General features: G+C 35.7%; 1 protein-coding gene across 1 annotated transcript in view; it reads left to right on the forward strand.

Annotated features, from left to right (window-relative positions):
• The window catches only part of TYR (tyrosinase), a 104,745-nt gene that overhangs the window by 9,551 nt on the left and 76,479 nt on the right, over positions 1-18,715 (forward strand). The window contains exon 2 of the mRNA XM_045797505.2: positions 2-218. Within this exon, the coding sequence (XP_045653461.1) occupies positions 2-218 (217 nt within the window). The remainder of the gene's footprint in view (position 1; positions 219-18,715) is intronic.

An 18,715-nucleotide genomic window follows, 5' to 3' on the forward strand; every position in this document is an offset into this window, starting at 1 on the left:
GATCATCTGCACCCGCCTGGAGGAGTACAACAGCCGGCAGGCTTTATGCGACGGAACTCCAGAGGGACCACTACTGCGAAATCCTGGAAACCATGACAAAGCCAGGACCCCGAGGCTCCCCTCCTCTGCTGATGTGGAATTCTGCCTAAGTCTGACCCAGTATGAATCGGATTCCATGGATAAAGCTGCCAATTTCAGCTTTAGAAATACACTGGAAGGTAATTCCCTTTTTTCACTCATTTAAAATTTCCTGTTTTTCTGAACTCCTGCTTGTAATCTCTTATCTAAAACTCCAGATATGTTAAGAATTCAGAATTTTCTAAGGACAAGTGGCATATATGCCTATGTGGCCAATAATCCTCACAGAATCTGAGCAGCACACCATCATCCAACACATACAACTCTTCAGCAAAAGGTATGAATACACCCCCGTCACAATAAAGAAAGACGAATGGCACTCTAATGGTGAATAAGGTCAGCTTTTTCCGCTGATAGAGTATTGATGCTGAACAAAACATTTTCAGACCATTTAGTATTTTGGAATTATGGATAAAAGACTGTGGAACTATCATACTTTGCAAGTTTTAGTATTTTACCTAGTTTAAAATAATCTGGACCCTAAGCTCTGTGAGCCAAGTCCATTCTCTTACCTATAATAAGGATAAAATCTATATGTCAGGTTAAGTCTCCATCTCATTATTCCTCAAGATTTCTGTACTTTGTCAGAGATTCCTTCTCAGAGGTTCTTCTAGGCCCACTTTTCCTAAAAAGCTTTCAGTACTGCTTGCTCTGCCCTTTAGCACCTGTTGATTCTTCTCTGCTCAATACTGTCCTGGTCATGAAACTCACTTTTTTCACCTTAATAAGCATTATGGAAGCAAACTACAAACAAAACAAACAAGCAAGCAAACATACAAACCAAGAACATTCACTCAAGTCACAGATTTAATAGGAAGTTTGTGAAGACAGGGGACTAACTTGTTGCAATGTCAACAATTCAATATTTAACATTAAACAGTCCACCTCCTACAAACCCCTTTGGCACCCTACCGTGTAGACAAAAGTTTCTCTCATTTCTTTCTTCTTAACTTTCTTGTTTTGCTTTCTTGTCCTTGTGGTTGTTGTTTTATCCTCTAACTTCTGTTGCTCAACTATACAACTATGTCTCCTTCATATCCCTGGGTCCTTCTAACCATAACCTCAGGCCTTGCTCTCCTCGAGAAGCAGTTAAAATAAGGAGTATATCATCTATATCACCCTAAAGAGGAATCCTGCTTCCAGCCATTAAAATAAAAATTGTGCTTATCTTCTGAAAGTAATATTAATGATTAACATTTTCCAGCCAATCACTGTGCCAAACACTATCTCTCTTAATTCTTACAACCATCCTCTGAGAAATATAGCACCATTATTTTGAGTTGAAAGAGAGGAAACAGGATTAGAGATATTATATAATTTGACTGTAAGCATTCATTCAGTCAGTGACAGAGCTAAATCTGTTCTGAGAATTGTCAAGTGTCAAAACCCAAGAGTCCTTTCCATTGTACTCAGATGACCCAGAGTGGGTTGAGAGTTTCTTGAAGGTGAACAATAAATATATCAAGCTGGACCTCAATAATATAATATAATATAAGAAGGCACTACATGGTGTCAGGAATCTCAGAGTCTATATGCTGAGACAAAGGTGCACACACAAGTTGGCAGTCACCATCTGGGAGGATTGGGTGTCCCATTGGACTATGCAGAGGTTAACAGCAAGACTCTAAATTCTGACTTAATGACACTGCAAAGTTGGACCTCATCCTTAAGGAAACAGAAGTACTTTATAGGTTTTTCAGGCAGATTTTCTAGTAGTTAAAATGCATGAACTTTGTAACTAAGGAACATGGGTTGGTCACAGAAATAAGGTAGGGGAGCCACATGTTTCTGGGCCTGAAGTTAATAAAAGAAAGCGGCTCGAGCTGTGTCAGCTCAGCCAGTGGCTTCCAAAGAGATTCTAACGCACAGAGGTAAGTGGAGAACATTAGATATATCACAAATAATTTGCTGCTATTAATAAATTATGGTTGTGAATTATTGTCTTCTTTTTTCTTTATTATTCTTATTCACACATAGTTTCTTATGTTTTCTTGAGGAGGAGAAAAAAGCATATGATAACACATTATCTGGCACATGATAGGTATTCATTAAGTTTTTGATAACTGAATACATAAATAAAACCTAATGTACTTCAAATTACATCTAACCCACCACTTAGCTTATTTATCAGTGTTGTATGTTGCCAATGTAGTGGTGGGAAAATCTTAGCAAACATTGATCTGAGCTATAAAAGGGCTTTCCCTGATCAAGGGCACATTTTTTTACTCTTTTCTTTAAACTTTTATTCAGAAATAATTTTAAGCCTACAGGAAAATTACAACAATAAAATAGAAAAGACACACATACATCCAGATTCACTTACTGTTTACATTATATCTGGTGTGCTGTCTCTCTCTCCCAAACTGAACCACTTGAGGGTGAGTGGTACAGATTAGAACACTTTACCCCTGGATATGTCAGTGTACTTTTCCTTAGAATGGGAATATTCTCTTACGTAACCACAGACCAGTTATTAACTACAGTAAATCATATATTGATATAAAGCTTTATTCTAATTTAATATTTACATTCTATTTTTTCAATAGACCTAATAATATCCTTATAGAATTTTTTTTTCCTTCATAACAGGATCCAGACTAGGGCAGGTAGCATTTGGTTGCCACATCTCTTTAGCCTTCTTTCATCTGAAATATTTTTACAGACACTTTTTTTTTCTTTAATGAGATTGACATTTTGGGGCAATACTGTCCCTTTCACTATTTTTAAATAGAATATCCTTTTTTTGAGTTTGTCTGATATTTCCTCATAATTGGATGCAGGTAATGCTTTCTGAGCCAGAATTCTATGTAGGTGGCTTTGTGTCTTTCTAAGAGTGTATCCCAATGGGAGGCACAGAACAACCATCTGTCTCACATTGATGATGTGAATTTGATCATCTGCTCCAGATGTAGTCCAATTTCCCCACTCCATAATTAGTTATTTTCTCTCTTTCAAAGTAATAAATTGATTAAATGGAGACATTTCTTAATACTATGCAAATATTCTGCTTTCTCCTGCAGTTGCCATCCATTGGTGGTTACAAAATGATGTGTCCAACTTCAGCACTCCCTTTACATTTATTAGACAACACTCAGTATTCTACTGTTAGCAAGATCCCACCTGCCTACCTTCTTTCCTTCTTTTCTGCCTCCCTGTATTTATCTATTTATCATCTTTCTTTCTTTCGTTCTTTCGTTCTTCTTAATAGTTTGCTGCTTTTTTTTAAAGATTTTATTTATTCATTTGAGACAGAGAGATACAGAGAGAGTGAGAGCATGAGCAGGGGTGAGGCAGAGGGAAAGGGAGAAACAGACTCCCTGCTGAACCAGGAGTCCGACATGGGGCTTGATCCCAGGACCTGGAGATCATGACCTGAGCTGAAGGCAGATGCTTAACCATCTGAGCCAACCAGGTGCCCCTCTATCTATCTTTCTATCTTAATCTATCTATGGTATCAAGTAAAGCCTTTCAGCACTCAGGATTTTTTCAATGGTATATAATTCTTTAAGATGCATCATTATCTCAGTGCTCGGATGGTTCCAGATTCCATCAATGGGCACACCTTCAAGCTGGCTCTTATGTCTTTGTTTCACTTCCCCATTATTATTTTTTTTTTAGCATTTTCTTTCTTTCTGGTATAACAAAGTATTCTAGAGTCATCTTGTACCTGCAGTGCCTTGGGCCTGAATCAGTCATATTTCTTCAGAAACAATTGTTCCTTTCTGTGGGGAAGGATATTAGAAACAAAGATCTGGGAGCAAGTATTGCTCACTGGACACATTTTAAAACCAGGATAGGATGGGATGTGGGATGTCTTGGCCTACAAGGAATGCTCAAGCAAGTATAGCTGTGAGGAACACAGAGTGGGAGAAGCAGGAGCAAAAGCAACTACTGCATTCTGCTCTCAGTAAACGAGGTGGAATAACCTCACAGTTATTGCTGCCCTTGGATTCTCTCTAGCCTTATGAGAGGTGTGTGATGTACATCCCATTGAACACATTCTCACAGCCAGACCTGGGATGGAGGAGCTGTTGTGTTTTCATCTGCTGAGGTTATTTATGTAACTTCAGCTTCCCTCTTAGATTTAAATGCTGAAATAAATATTGAAAATGTGCCATTTGTGAATTGTGTAAAAGAGACTCATGTTCTTTAATAAAGCAAAGAAAAAATAAGTATGCATTATAGAAGGTAGTCTTCTGATTAGGCTAAATATTTGATGCCCATGCAGTGTGGGCTATTGGATTCGAAGAAGAATCTTCTCACATCCAAATCTCTGACTGCCCAGGGTGTCTTGTACCTCACAGTTTATAATCGTGTTAATGCAAAGTTAGCAGTGGCATGTGTGTTGGGGGCTGAGGGAGGAATGCCAGTTTAGTGAAGCGGTTAAAAACAATCAAACTGACAGGAAGTTGATCCAAACTCTACTACTTTCTAGATATATCACATTGAATAAGTTACTTCACTTCTGGGCCTTAGTTTCATCATCTTTAAAATGTAGAAAAGAATAATAATTTATGGGGTTTGTGTAAAGATTATATGATATAATACATGTAAGGAATTTAAACATTTCTTCAATAAATGACAGCCTTAATTATGTTAAACCAGGATTATGTAAAACTCAGTTATCACTCATTAATTTTTCTGACAATTAGCTGAGAAACCAAGCATGGACTGACTCCTGAGAAAATAGGTCATGATGCGCAAGGTGTAGTAGAAAAATGGGGAAGGGGAAGGATGGAAAAAAATTTCTTGAGAGAGACCCAGAGATAGATAGCATTTCTGGAGGCAAATAGTTTTCAAGGGGAGTTCCCAAAAACAAAGAGACAAGAGAAAAGACAGCTCCAAAAGGAAAAAAAGTTACAAGAACAAGGAACAATTCTAATTTAAAGTTATGTTCACAACCCTAAGCACAGTGCAACTTAGGATCATGGAAACTTAGAGCTGAAAGACATTTCCATGCATTCACTCCAACATCCCATACTATGCTGAGATTCCACTATGACAATATCCCTGGGTAGCCATTCAAGGACAGGGACTAACCTACCTCACTAGGGACAACAAAAAGTTCCAGGGTGAGAAAAAAAAAAACAACAAACACCTAGTTCTATCCAATTTAAAGAGCCCTCCATGATTCTGGTACTATAGGAAATGATGGACTTCTAAAGACATGTAAAGATGACAGTTACATAGTTTCTGACCTCGAGGAGCTTACCATCCAATAAAGAAATGCCACACTGGCGCATGGGGAAAGCACAATATGACAAGCAGTATAAAATGAGGTAGGAACCCAGAGATAAACTAGACATATTTCCCAAGAAGGTGAAAATAGAATTGGATCTTGAAATATCAATAATTTCTCACCAAGAAGGGAGGAGGAAAAGCATTTCCAGCAGAGGGTACAACATGCATAGTGGAACAAAGCTGTGAAATTAGTTACCAAAAAATAAAAAGTTCTGTATGGCTGGAATATTAACTTTGCAAAGGGAGCTAAGAAGAGGTATAAAGAGTTTAGAATACATCCTGTGTACCCCTGTATCTCAATCTGCTCTAAAGGAAAAATAATTATAGTGTCCTAAAAATATGCCCACAGATCCCTGGGGAATTAAGAAACTAAAGTGTGTTCTGTGTAAATGTCCCTCATAGCTTCTCTGTAAAAGATAGATATTTGAAAACCTGATGGTACAATGTTTGTATCTTCAAGAATACGTCTACATATCTTGTTTTGTGAAACATGGCTTTAGACAATGTGAGTCAGGAGAGGGCAGCAGGAAGTTGATATGATCCTTTCTACATGTCAACAAGGTATGAAGCTGGTGGACTTAGCAGAATGAGGGATGATTAATCAGTGAGCCATTGAGGGGACGATGGATGGTGAGGGCTTGTTTTCAGGTAGGGAGACAGAGATGCAGATGAATTGGTTGGAGTCTAGCAACTTTGGTATACTCTAGAGTATAGAGGATCAGGGGTTCTTGGTAGCCAAATGTGAGGCGGACAGGTGAGCAACATATTGAAGATGGTTCTAAAACATCTCCCATCGATTTCTCATAATTGGTCCTTGTTTTGTCTTCTTAAGCTATATACCATTAAAAAAATCTAGTTTATCTTCATATGAAAGCTCTTCTAAAATAACTGCTACTATATTCTCCAGAACTTTTCTTTCCAGCAGTCCTCCAACCCTATTTTTTTGTGACTGCCAAACACATCACTGGGAAGTATCTCACCTCCTCATTTGCTAGGATTTCTTGAGGAGGAGTTCAAAAAAGTTAAGAAAGAAAGAAAGAAAGAAAGAAAGAAAGAAAGAAAGAAAGAAAGAAAGAAAGAAAGAAAGAAAGAAAGAAAGAAAGAAAAAGAAAGAAAGAAAAAGAGCTCTGGACTTTAATGAAAGTGGAAGTTTTGACATTTTGAATGACGTTTTATAGCAACATGCATATTTGAAGAGAAAGGCCAGCAGGCAGTCACAGTGAAGTCTCAAAGAATGACTGAGTTTTCAGTGTCTGTGCTTGAGAAATGGACTTTATTAGGACATCCAGAAATGATCACACAGACTCAAAAACTAAATTCCATTGAGACTGTAACTGTATAAATCTTAATGCCAAGGAGATGGTTTCAGTCGGATGGGACATTCTAGGGATGGGAAGACTCCAGCGCTCTCCTGTACACCTTTACTCATTCTGAGGAAATCAGAAAGCTGAACAGCTTGGTATTGATTGGTGTTCACTGACTCAGAACAGAAGCAAAAGGTTTTGAGAAGCTCAGAACAAGAAAACTTTTCCAAGCCTGGGTTATTTAACTCCCTAGAATTACCACCTTGCCAACTCTGTTGGTATTTGGATCAGGCAATGTTTCTGATCATAATAATAACAAAAATCTCTGTGTGCCAGACATTTTCATTTCTTGTGTTATATTATTTAATCCTGACAACAGTCCTATGATATTTAATATTCATTGATCACACTAATGCACCATCTTAAGTAGTTATTCCACTGAGTTTAGAAAACAGTATGTCTCCTTCCAGTTGAATGAGCTGATTCAACTTATTTGACTCAAAGCATAGCCTTGTTTTTTTTCTTCTCTTTGCTCCAAGTTCTCAGGGAAAATAGGATCCTTCCGATAACATGTAGGGAATTCAAACAAGTATCCTGTGTATTATTTTCAAAATGGGTTTGCTTTGATTGTGCTTCTCTTTTAATCAGGATATAACTACCTTTTTAAAGTCCTGAAATAAAATAAGGACTGCTATGTTATGGAGAAGGCTTTGTGGATAAATACTTACGTTTTTAAGAGATCTAGGGCAGAAGCTGCACTCAGGGTAGAGTTAGTACTTATGAACTAGGTTCACAAAATATAACTCAAGCATAATTCCTATGCATAATTTCTATGCATTCTTATGAAATGCATGTTAAATTCTTAATCAGTCAAAGCAGAAAGTGGTAAGATCAGAATACATTTATTTTATCTTGCCCTTAGAAACTCTCTAGCCAGGATGCAGTGATTACCTGCTAAAAACTATGACTGTTTAAACATTAGGAGGCATTTTAAATTTTGTAGAAACAAATTTCTTTAGGCTCAGTGACATTGTTCAGACATCTGGGTAGTAGAAACTCACAGTTTTATTTTTTTTTTCAGAAAAAAAAATACCTTAAAAACAGAATAATTTAGAGTGTGGGGATATTATTGCTTGATACTCGGTAAATTTAAGCAACAAATGCGATAATGACATACCCTGATATCTCTCTGTAAAAAAATGAAACAAAACAAATTGTTGTGTTAGTCCTCATTTATTTATACAGTTTTAAATGATTCTTCTGTTTCTACCATCTCTGACTGGTTGTAATGCTATGCAAATTATCCTTGCCAAATGTGAATATTGAGAAAATAAAGAGATTTATTTAAGGCATACGTCATCTTTCCTATGAGTTAAGAGGTGCTGGTATTATGTACTAGCAAACACCATCTTGGAAAGCTACACTGGAGAAAGATAGAGAAGAACTTCCCAGATCTCTATAAAGTAGACTGAAACACTGATTTTGAAGACATATAGCAATATATTTGAGTATTTGTTTTAACATTATGAGCATTCCTCATTTTTAAAATTTATTTAATGATGACCTGTTTAGGCTATTGCAAGAATATACTCACACCTAGCTCCTATTATATACACGAAATGTTTCCTTTTCCCTACTCCTGTCTTTGTAGTTTTCAATAGTTGTCCCAACTTTCCTTATAATTTAGTAAGGTTATTACTCCTCATGATATGTATTTATTCATAATAAATAGCTTTTATTTATTTTTTCATCATTCAATTTCACTGTCGAAAATGGCTGTTTGTTGAAGGATGATCTTATTTTCTATTTAAGGTCACAGAAAATCTTTAAGGAGCAAAATAATAATGCACCTGTTCTAAGAGTAGAGTCAGGCATTAGACATATAGAAATTTCACTTCCTTGGGACAAATCTTGGTGAAAATACCAGCACTCATTAGTAATAAACACTGCAAAGAAAAAGCAGGATTTTCTGTTTATACATTTATTTATTTAACAAAGATGAATTGAGAGATTTCAGGATATCAAACACAAAGTAACAATGTCTCTTGTAGGATGGCTTGTAATCTTCTGCAGAGGTAAGTCTAAAATATTTTGGCTTCAGTGTCTATTTACAACTCTTACAAAATATGGAGAACTACAATAAGACTTTGTTTATGTGGGTTATATCTATAGCTACTTACTGTTTTTAAAACTAAAACTAAAAAAACTTTGAAAATATTTGATTCATTAAAATAACAAAAAATATTCCTTACACACATATAAATAATGTACTTAAACATATTTAAAAAAAAATAGAAAGTGACATTCCCCTGCTTTATATTTTTGCAAAAAAAAAAAAAAAGAAGAAGAAGAAGACATCTGGATTCTATGTCTGCCTCTACACTCAGTGGTATTATGATATGGTGTTTGGTTGAAAAACTTGAAGAAAACATAACTTCACACAGGTATAAAATTAAAATAAGTAGAAGTATTTTTAAAAATATTTTCTGATAATTGTAGATCTTAATTTTTTTTGTACACCAAAACTTGACAAGTAGTAATTTCTTAAAAGTTGCTTGGAAACTCAAATTTTATCATGGGCAAAAAAATATCATCAGGTATTTTCTTTTTTAAGGACTTATTTATTTATTTATTTGATTGAGAGAGAGAGAGAGAGAGCAGGGAGAGGGGCATAGAGAGAGAATCTCAAGAAGACTCCCCCCTGAGCATGGAGCCCAATGTGGGCCTCCATCCCAGAATCCTGAGATCATGACCTGAGCATAATCCAAGAACCAGAGGCTTAGCCAACGCAACTGAGCCACCCAGGTGTCCCCATCAGTTTTCTTTTAAGTGACATACTTATTTTGTTCAATATCAAGAAAATGTCTGCCAAATGCCTAAGTCTGAATAACCTGAGTTTATGTCTCAGTTGTGCATTCAGGTAGAAATGGATTCCATAAAAAGCATGGTTATTTCAGTTCTCAATACAAACAATGGCACATCTGATTTTCTTCTAGATAGCCATCATACTTAAGAGTGCAGCAAAAGTATTACTTATGTATGTCACATTCTGGCTTCTCTAGGTTACCAGAGCAAAACTTTTATCTCTGATGCACTCCCAATCCTGCTTCTGTTCTATGGCCCAGCACTAATCACTCCACTCTGTGTGGGTATCTTAGAAGAAATCATTGTGCAAAAACAATGGACTTTTTAGAAAACCAAAAATACAGAAGAATCACAGTCAATAAACTAATAAAAGTACATAGACTTCCACTTCTGGAAAAATGGATTAGATATACATTTCTCTATTCTCTCTCTAAGTATAACTAAAATCTCTGTATATTGTACATAAAACAGAATAATATTAATGGTGAAGATAAGGCAGACTTGCTAGAGAACCTGGGACCTCTTGCATGGTAAGGAGTCCCTTGTGCTTTCTTTTTGGCCGTATATCCAAGATCTAGAGCCAAAGAAGCCTAGGAAATAGTAAGAGGTATAGAAAAACAAACAAACAAAGAAACAAACCTAAAGGACAACAAAAATTTGCTCTCTTTAGCCATAAGAAGTAGGGAAGAAAGCTTTAAGGCAATAACCACTATACTCCATTCAAACAATGAAAATACGAAGAAGAAGAAGAAGAAGAAGAAGAAGAAGAAGAAGAAGAAGAAGAAGAAGAAGAAGGAAGAAGAAGAAGAAGAAGAAGAAGAAGAAGAAGAAGAAGAAGAAGAAGAAGAAAAGGAAGAAGAAGAAGAAGAGGAATGAAGAAGAAGAAGAAGAAGAAGAAGAAGAAGAAGAAGAAGAAGAAGAAGAAGAAGAAGAAGAAGAAGAAGAAGAAGAAGAAGAAGAAGAAGAAGAAGAAGAAGAAGAAGAAGAAGAAGAAAGAAGAAGAAGAAGAGAAAAGAAAAGAAAAAAGAAAAGAAAAGAAAAGAAAAAAGAAAAGGAAAAAGGAAAGGAGAGAAGAGAAGAGAAGAGAAGAGAAGAGAAGAGAAGAGAAGAGAAGAGAAGAGAAGAGGAGGGGAGGGGAGGGGAGGGGAGGGGAGGGGAGAGGAGAGGAGAGGAGAGGAGAGGAGAGGAGAGGAGAGGAGAGGAGAGGAGAGGAGAGGAGAAGAAGAGAAGAGAAGAGAAGAGAAGAGAAGAGAAGAGAAGAGAGAAGAGAAGAGAAGAGAAAGAAGAGAAGAGAAGAGAAAGAAGAGAAGAGAAAGAAGAGAAGAAGAACACTTTATGGTAGAATACCCACCCACGCCAGTAAATGTTAGTTGGGATGACTAGACCTCCATCTTTACCAGAATAACAATGTGCCCCAATCCCCTGCTTGCATGGTAGAATAGAAGTCTGTGTAAGAAGCAGAGATTTCCATCCCAAAAAGGCAGTAAGGAGACATTCCTGTTACCTTAAATGGAGACCATAGAGGGGACCTGCACTTCCACACCTACCTGGCAGTAAAAAGGTGATACACTTTCTCTGCTGGATTGGGGTCAAAGGAAACTTGTGGAGAGGCAGGACCTCTACTACTACCCAGTGATATTGAGGCCATCCAATCCAGTGTTAGTGGAGGCCAATTAGGGAGCAGTAATGAGGCATTCCTACCTCTCAGAGCCAGGAAGCATAGAGACTTCCTGGAGAACAGATCAAGTGGGGAACCTGGACTTCTATCCCCACTTAACAGTTACGAGGCAATGTTTGTTTCTCCTTCCCTTGCTGTACTTGAGTTAGAGAAAGCCAGTTAAAATAGATTTTAATAAGATCCAGAGTCTCAAAATGTAATACCCAAAATGTTTAGGTTTCTAACAAAAATCATCACACCAAGAAAATCTCATGCTTGAATGAAAAAGACCATCAGTAGAAGTAGTAGTAAGATGACAGAGAAGGTCATCTTATAATAATAAATGAGTCATTCTTCCAAGAAGATATAGCAATCCTAAATATGTATGCACCAAACAGTGGAGCTCCAAAATATATGAAACAAAAGCTGATGAAACTGAAAGGAAAATAGACAAAATCCACAGTTATAGTTGGAGAATTTAATACCCCTTTCTCAACAACTGATAAGACTTGACAGAATACAAAAAAATATAAAAGAACTCACAACACTATCAACCAAAAGGATCTGATTGACATTTATAGAACACTTCACCCAACAACAAAAGAATAAACATTTGTTTTGAGTGCCTACAAAACATATACTTAGACCATATCCAAGACCATAAAACAAAACTCAACAAATTTAAAAGAACTGGAATCATATGGATTGTGTTCTCCCATCAAGATGGAATCAAACTATAAATCAATAACATAATGTTAACAGGAAAATATCATTAAAAAAAAAAGGATAAAAAGAAAACCACAGCCCAACATCACTCGTGCAAGGCTAGTTCAATATGTAAGTGTCTTATATCTTCACTCTTACATGAACAATATCTTGGCTATAATATTATATTATGGTTTTTCAAAGTGATACCATTGGGGAAAATTGAATAAAGGGCACATTAAATCTCTCATTATTTTTTGTAATTGAATGTAAATCTATAATTATCTGAAAATTACAACTTTAAAAATAACAAAACCAAGAAACAAAAAACTGTTAAGCCAATATTTGAAATTTACTTTTATTTTTTAATTTTTTATTTACAATAATTTTTTATTATGTTATGTTAGTCACCATACAGTACACCCCTAGTTTTTGATATAATGTTCCTTGATTCATTACTTGCATATAACACTCAGTGCACCATGCAGTACATGCCCTCCTTAATACCCATCACCGGCCTATCCCAATCCCTCACCACCCTCCCCTCTGAAGCCCTCAATTTGTTTCTCAGAGTCCATAGTCTCTCATGGCTCATTCCCCCTTCTGTTTACCCCCCCCCTTCATTCTTCCCTTTCTTCTCCTACCGATCTTCCTATTTCTTATGTTTCACGAATGAGTGAAACCATATGATAATTGTCTTTCTCTGCTTGACTAATTTCATAGATGGATGAGATAAAAGACCCTAATATTGAGTCTTTTTTGGTCAAGTAATTAACAATACTTTTGTGTATTTGCATTTATTCATAAATCAAGAGATGCAATGTGTAGCACGATCCAAGATAATATTACAGTTATTGATATATGCGAAAGTGGACTTAGGGCAAACATAATATAGATTTTATTCTAAATGTTGCATTCCTCAAATAGCTATTATCACTTTCTTTTCTGCCAGTTTGAGATTAATAGAAATACTGTCCCAGAGAATAAAGTAATTGCCCAATAACCGGTATACAACTCACCTGAGTCTATAGATTGTTTACAGAGAATTTCCTTAAATACACATCGTAGTTCTAGTAGATCAAGAACTACTTGCATCTCTAATTTTGTAAATACCTCTAAAACATCTTTATTAACCTTAAGTACCATCCTTAGATTTCCTTGCCTTGTTTTGATTTATACAAACAGCATTAATGTTTACTTTTTATTTTGTAGTCATATTTTATGGAGGAATAAGTTTTCATATAAATTCATAATAGCTACTGTTTATGTTATAGTAAAGTAAGAACAGAAACATTTTAATGAGGCAAACGCTAAGTAGGTGACTAGCCTAGCTCACTGGTTAAGAAAGAGCCTTGCTCCTATTTTTAAGTTTTGCAGTTATCCAGTTCCTGGTTTGGAGAAAAATGTTAAAGGTTATATGTCATTAGCTTTGGGAATCTGATATACATAGTCTAAACAATCTATAAAATAAGCAATTTATTTTTCCTTTAAAGAGATCTGTATAGAGTAAGATAAACAGAAAAATTGGTCATTAGACTAAAGTATTTGGAAACTATAGATGGCACATGCCCTTTTTAACACATCCTAGAATGAGGAATCTAAGAAGTTCTGCAATTTAGAAAGCTGTTTTGATTTGTTTAACTAGAAAGATTTCCAACTAATTTGGCCATAGAACCCATCCATTACCATCACCTTGTGTTTTTTATTTCTCCAAATACTCTTTTAAACTCTTTTGGTTTATACATTTCAAACATTTACTTGGGAAAATGTGGTCTAAAATTAAAATATTACACCTACAAATAACAAGGGCTAACTCTAGTCTCCATCTTTTTAGAGCCAATCAATTTCATGCCAGAGACTATGAATAATTATCCTTTCCTTCTTTACTGTTAAGTTTAAGAGGATCAAAGTGATTATTTATTCTCAAACTATTCCAAAAAATATAAAAGGAAGAAAAACTTCCAAATTCATTCTATAAGACCAGCATTACCCTGACACCAAAACTGGATAAAGACTCCACTAAAAAAGAGAAGTATCGATCAATATCCCTAATTAACATAGATGCAAAAATTCTCAGTAAAATAGTAGCAAACCAAATCCAACATTACATTAAAAGAGTCAACCATGATCAAGTGAGATTATTCCTGGGTTTTTCAAATCAATAACATGATCACATTAATCAAAGAAAGGATGAAAATCGCATAATCGTTTCAATAGACTCAGAAAAAGCATTTGACAAAGTACAACATCCATTCATGATAAAAACCCTCAACAAGGTAGGTGTGGAGGGAACATACCTCAACATAATAAAGGCCATAAGAAAAAAAAACAACTAATATCATCCTCAATGGGGAAAAAACTGAGAATTTTTTCACTAAAGTCAGGAACAAGACAGGGATGTCCACTCTCACCATTGTTATTTAACATAGTACTGGAAGTCCTAAGCACAGAAATCAGACAACTAAAAGAAATAAAAAGCATCCAAATCAACAAAGAAGAAATGAAACTTTCACTATTTGCAGTTATATGACAAAGCTGTAGTGATCAAGACAGCATGGTACTGGCACAAAAATAGACACATAGATCAATGGAACAGAATAGACAACCCATAAATGAACCCACAACTATATGGTTAATTAATCTTTGACAAAGCAGGAAAGACTATCCAATGGGAAAAAACAGTCCCTTCAACAAATGGTGTTGGGAAAACTGGACAGAAGAATGAAACTGGACCATGTTCTTACCCCATACACAAAAATAGATTGAAAATTGATGAAAGACCTAAATGTGAAACAGGAAACCATTAAAATCCTACAGAAGAATACAGGCAATAACCTCTTTGACATTGGCTGTAGCAGCTTCTTATTAGATGTCTCTGAGAGAAAGGGAACAAAAGCAAAAATAAATTATTGGGACTTCATCAAAATAAAAGGCTTCTGCACAGTGAAGGAAGCAATCAACAACACTAAAAGGAAGCCTATGGAATGGGAAAAGATATTTGTAAGTAAACTATCTGATAAAGGGTTAGTATCCGAAATATATAAAGAACTTATAAAACCCAACACCCCCAAAAATGAAAAATCCAATTAAAAATGGGCAGAAGACATGAATAGACATTTTCCAAAGAAGACATGCAGATGGCCACCAGACACATGTAAAGGTCCTCAACATCACTGATCATTAAGGAAGTACATTCAAAACTACAATGAAATACTACCTCAAGCCTGTCAGAATGGCTAAAATCAACAACACAAGAAAAAATAGGTGTTGCTGAGGATGCAGGGAAAGAGGAACCCACTTGCACTGTTGGGAATGCAAACTGGTGCAGCCATTGTGGAAAACAATATGGAGGTTCCTCAAAAAGTTAAAAGTAGAACTATGATCCAGTAATACTTGGTATTTACCCAAAGGATAAAAAATACTGATTCAAAGTGATACATGCACCCCAATATTTATAGAGGCATTATGTACAATAGGCAAACTATGGAAACAGCCCAAACATCCAACAACTGATGAATAGATAAAGAAGATATGGCACACACACACACATACACACACACACACATTGGAATATTACTCACCCATAAAAAAAACAATAGAATCTTGCCATTTGCAAAGACATGGATGAAGCTAGACAGTATAAATAAGTCCATTAGAGAAAAACAAATACTATGCAATTTCACTCAGATGTGGAATTTAAGGAACAAAACAAATAGGCATGGGGTGAAAAAGGAGAGAGAGAGAAAGGCAAACTGAGGCTTAGCTATAGAGGACAAACTGATGGTTACCAGAGGAGAGCTGGATGGGGGAATGGGTGAAGCAGGTGACGGGTATTAAGGAGTGCACTTGTGATGAGTACCAGGTGTTATATGAAAGTGTTGAATCATTAAAGGCATGCCTGAAACTAATATTACACTTTAAGTTAACTAACTCAAATTTAAATAAAAACTTCTAAAAAGAGAGAAAATATCCCAAAGTGATTATTTAGTCAGTTACAGATTTCAGTAGAAATTTATAGTAGAACTGTAGCTGGATCCAGGGGAAAACATGTGAAGTAGAAGATTGTTTACAATGCCAAATATGTGTGAGATAAAAACTATCAAGGTCTTTTAAAAAATTCATTAAGGTTTCTGCTTGCACAACTCTAGGGACACCATCCAATTTTTACCGTATTGTGCTCCAGCGAAGGGAATTATAAAATATAATCTAAATGGTACTCCCTAGGGTTGTACATTTTTATTATGCTATAAATCTATCCTCCCTTAAAAATTAAAACTTAAAAAAAACTAATAGCTAACATTTATTGAGAGATTACTAAATGTTAGGTACTTTAGGTAAACAATTTTTCTACCTTTTAGCAACCTAATTCCAAGTGGTAAGTTTTATTTATTGTCCCCATTTCATGGGTTAAAAAAAAAGTATGTCGGGAAAGCAAGGTCATCCGCTTATAGCAACATAAATCATAAGTGGCAGAGCTGGAATCCAAAATCGATACTGAATTCTGAGCTCCTAATCTCAAAGGGAAATGTTTAGAAATTTGACAAGTATACTACCATCCTTGAAGAGAGATTCCTAGAACTCAAGACATGAGATCCTGGGTAAGCTATTTATATTCATACAGCACATGTATTTCATCTACAAAATGGAGATAATATTTCTGTACTATCTATCTCTTAACGTTCATATGAGTATCAAATAAGAAATGTTTGTTAAATGTGGGAAGCCTCTGTTATACTACAATGAAGAAAATCTTTTTAAAGATTTATTCACATTATGTGAATTCTATTATCTTTTTATCAATAATTTTAACTTAAACAATATTTTTCTTTTTTGTCCTATGGTAAATTCAGAATCTTGTGACAGTGGCCTCACAGTAGGTGACTTATCAATAGAAGCTTTGAACGTTTATGAACTTGGAATTATCACTTCAGTGTTTAAATAAGTAGAAGAGAATATACTGATAAAAAGGATTCATATTATAGGCAGAAATACTTGCAATATGGTGATTAATATGGATAAGAAGCCAAAAGCAACTACGGCTCTAAGTATTCCTTTCAAGATTCTGTAGGTCATTAGTTCCATAAGATATTGTTGAGTTAGTCTATTTATTTCTCCTTCTTTTTGTTAGAGCTCACTTTAGATTATTGTAAGAAAGAAAACCCAAATAATGCGGCTTAAAAAAAAAACCGGTTTTTTTTGCTATCATGAAACCACAACAGAAGTGGATAATCCAGGATTGGTAGTGCAATTCTACCATCCTCAACAACCAACATCTATTTCTAAATCTTCATTTTAATATCTTCATCTTAATTGGCAAGAAGTACACAAAGTGGGAAAAAGAATGTGTGTCCATTTTCCTTTAAAGGCATAAGTTAGAAGTGTCTCTCATCAATTCTGTTTTAATCCCCATGGTCAAACAGACATGGCCACACTTAACTCCAAAGGGCAACTGAAAAATGTCATTTCCAGCTAGTGGCCATGTGCCCCACCACATTTAGGATATGTATTATTAGAAAAAGGAAGAGAACTAGTACTGGTGAAAAAAATAGCAGTTTCTGTTACAATCCCTCTCTCTAGTGTTTATTGAAATAACTTAGTGTTTTATAAAATGAACATCAAGTATACTCTGTCTACTACGTTTCATATAGGACAACAGTAAATCTATAGTGGTAAGTGAAGTACCAAAATATTCTTTTACTCCTGACCTTTTGAATTATTAAACTTGGAGAATTTATTATATAATTAGGAAATTAGAGTATTGTGCTAGAATGCATAGACCAAATGTTTGTGTCCCCTCCAATTTCATATATTGAAACCTTCCCCCTCGATGTGAAGTTTTAGAAGGTGGGCCTTTGGGATTTAATGAGGATTAGATGAGGTGATGAGAATGGAGCCCTCATGAACAGGATTAGTGTACCTATAAGAGTCACAACAGAGCTTGTTTCCCCTCTCTGCTCTCTGCCATGTGAGAATACAACCAGAAGCCACTAGTTTGCAGACTGGAAAAGGGCCTTCCCCAGAACTTGACTATGTTGGCACCCTCATCTTACGGCCTTCAGAAACATAAGAAATATATTTCTGTTGCTTATAAGCCACCTGGTCTATGATACTTTGTTAAAGTAGCCCACCCTGACTAGGCCATAAGAGCCAGAACAAATCCCCAAATCTTGGTGGTTTAACCTAATAAAAGTTGATTGATTACTTGCTCACACCAAGCCTAGTTTGGATGTTAACAGTTGGTGAGTGGCCTTTCATGTGGCTATTTTAGTGACTCTACTTTCCCTCAGCTTTCTAATGGATCTTCTGCATGTTCCTGGGAGACAAGAGAAGAGGGTGTTTGGTGGGTGCTACGGGAAGAATATATGGGTCAAGCCTAGGAGTGGTCCACCTACCTTCTGCCCATATTTCATTAGCCACAGTTCATTCACAGGGACACACCTAAATAGGAGGTTGGTTGTGCATACAGGAGTTCGAAGAACTAGGTTTCGTGAACACATTGAATGGATACATGTTGTGTCTTTCTCTTTAAGCCTTTTCAATTTTTTCCTCTCTAGGATTTAGTTATTGCTAGGGGTTTTAGTTTTGGGCTCACATTGAAGCCTCAACTCTTAATTTATCTGTTCTCACTTGCCATTGCTTTCTTCTTCCCATCTACCTTACTACAATATTTTGTGACTTTATCCCATTTTCCACCAAGTAGAAAAAGGCCATGAAATTCTCTTTTTCCTTAGCCATTATATATTCTTCTTTCCCAATGGCATCTCTCAAAACGTATACCATGATCTGTCGGTGAATAATTATTTCT

This window comes from Ursus americanus, chromosome 16 (genome assembly GCF_024610735.1).
Source record: "Ursus americanus isolate L20-20 chromosome 16, mUrsAme1.1.p, whole genome shotgun sequence".
NCBI classification, from domain to species: Eukaryota; Metazoa; Chordata; class Mammalia; order Carnivora; family Ursidae; genus Ursus; species Ursus americanus.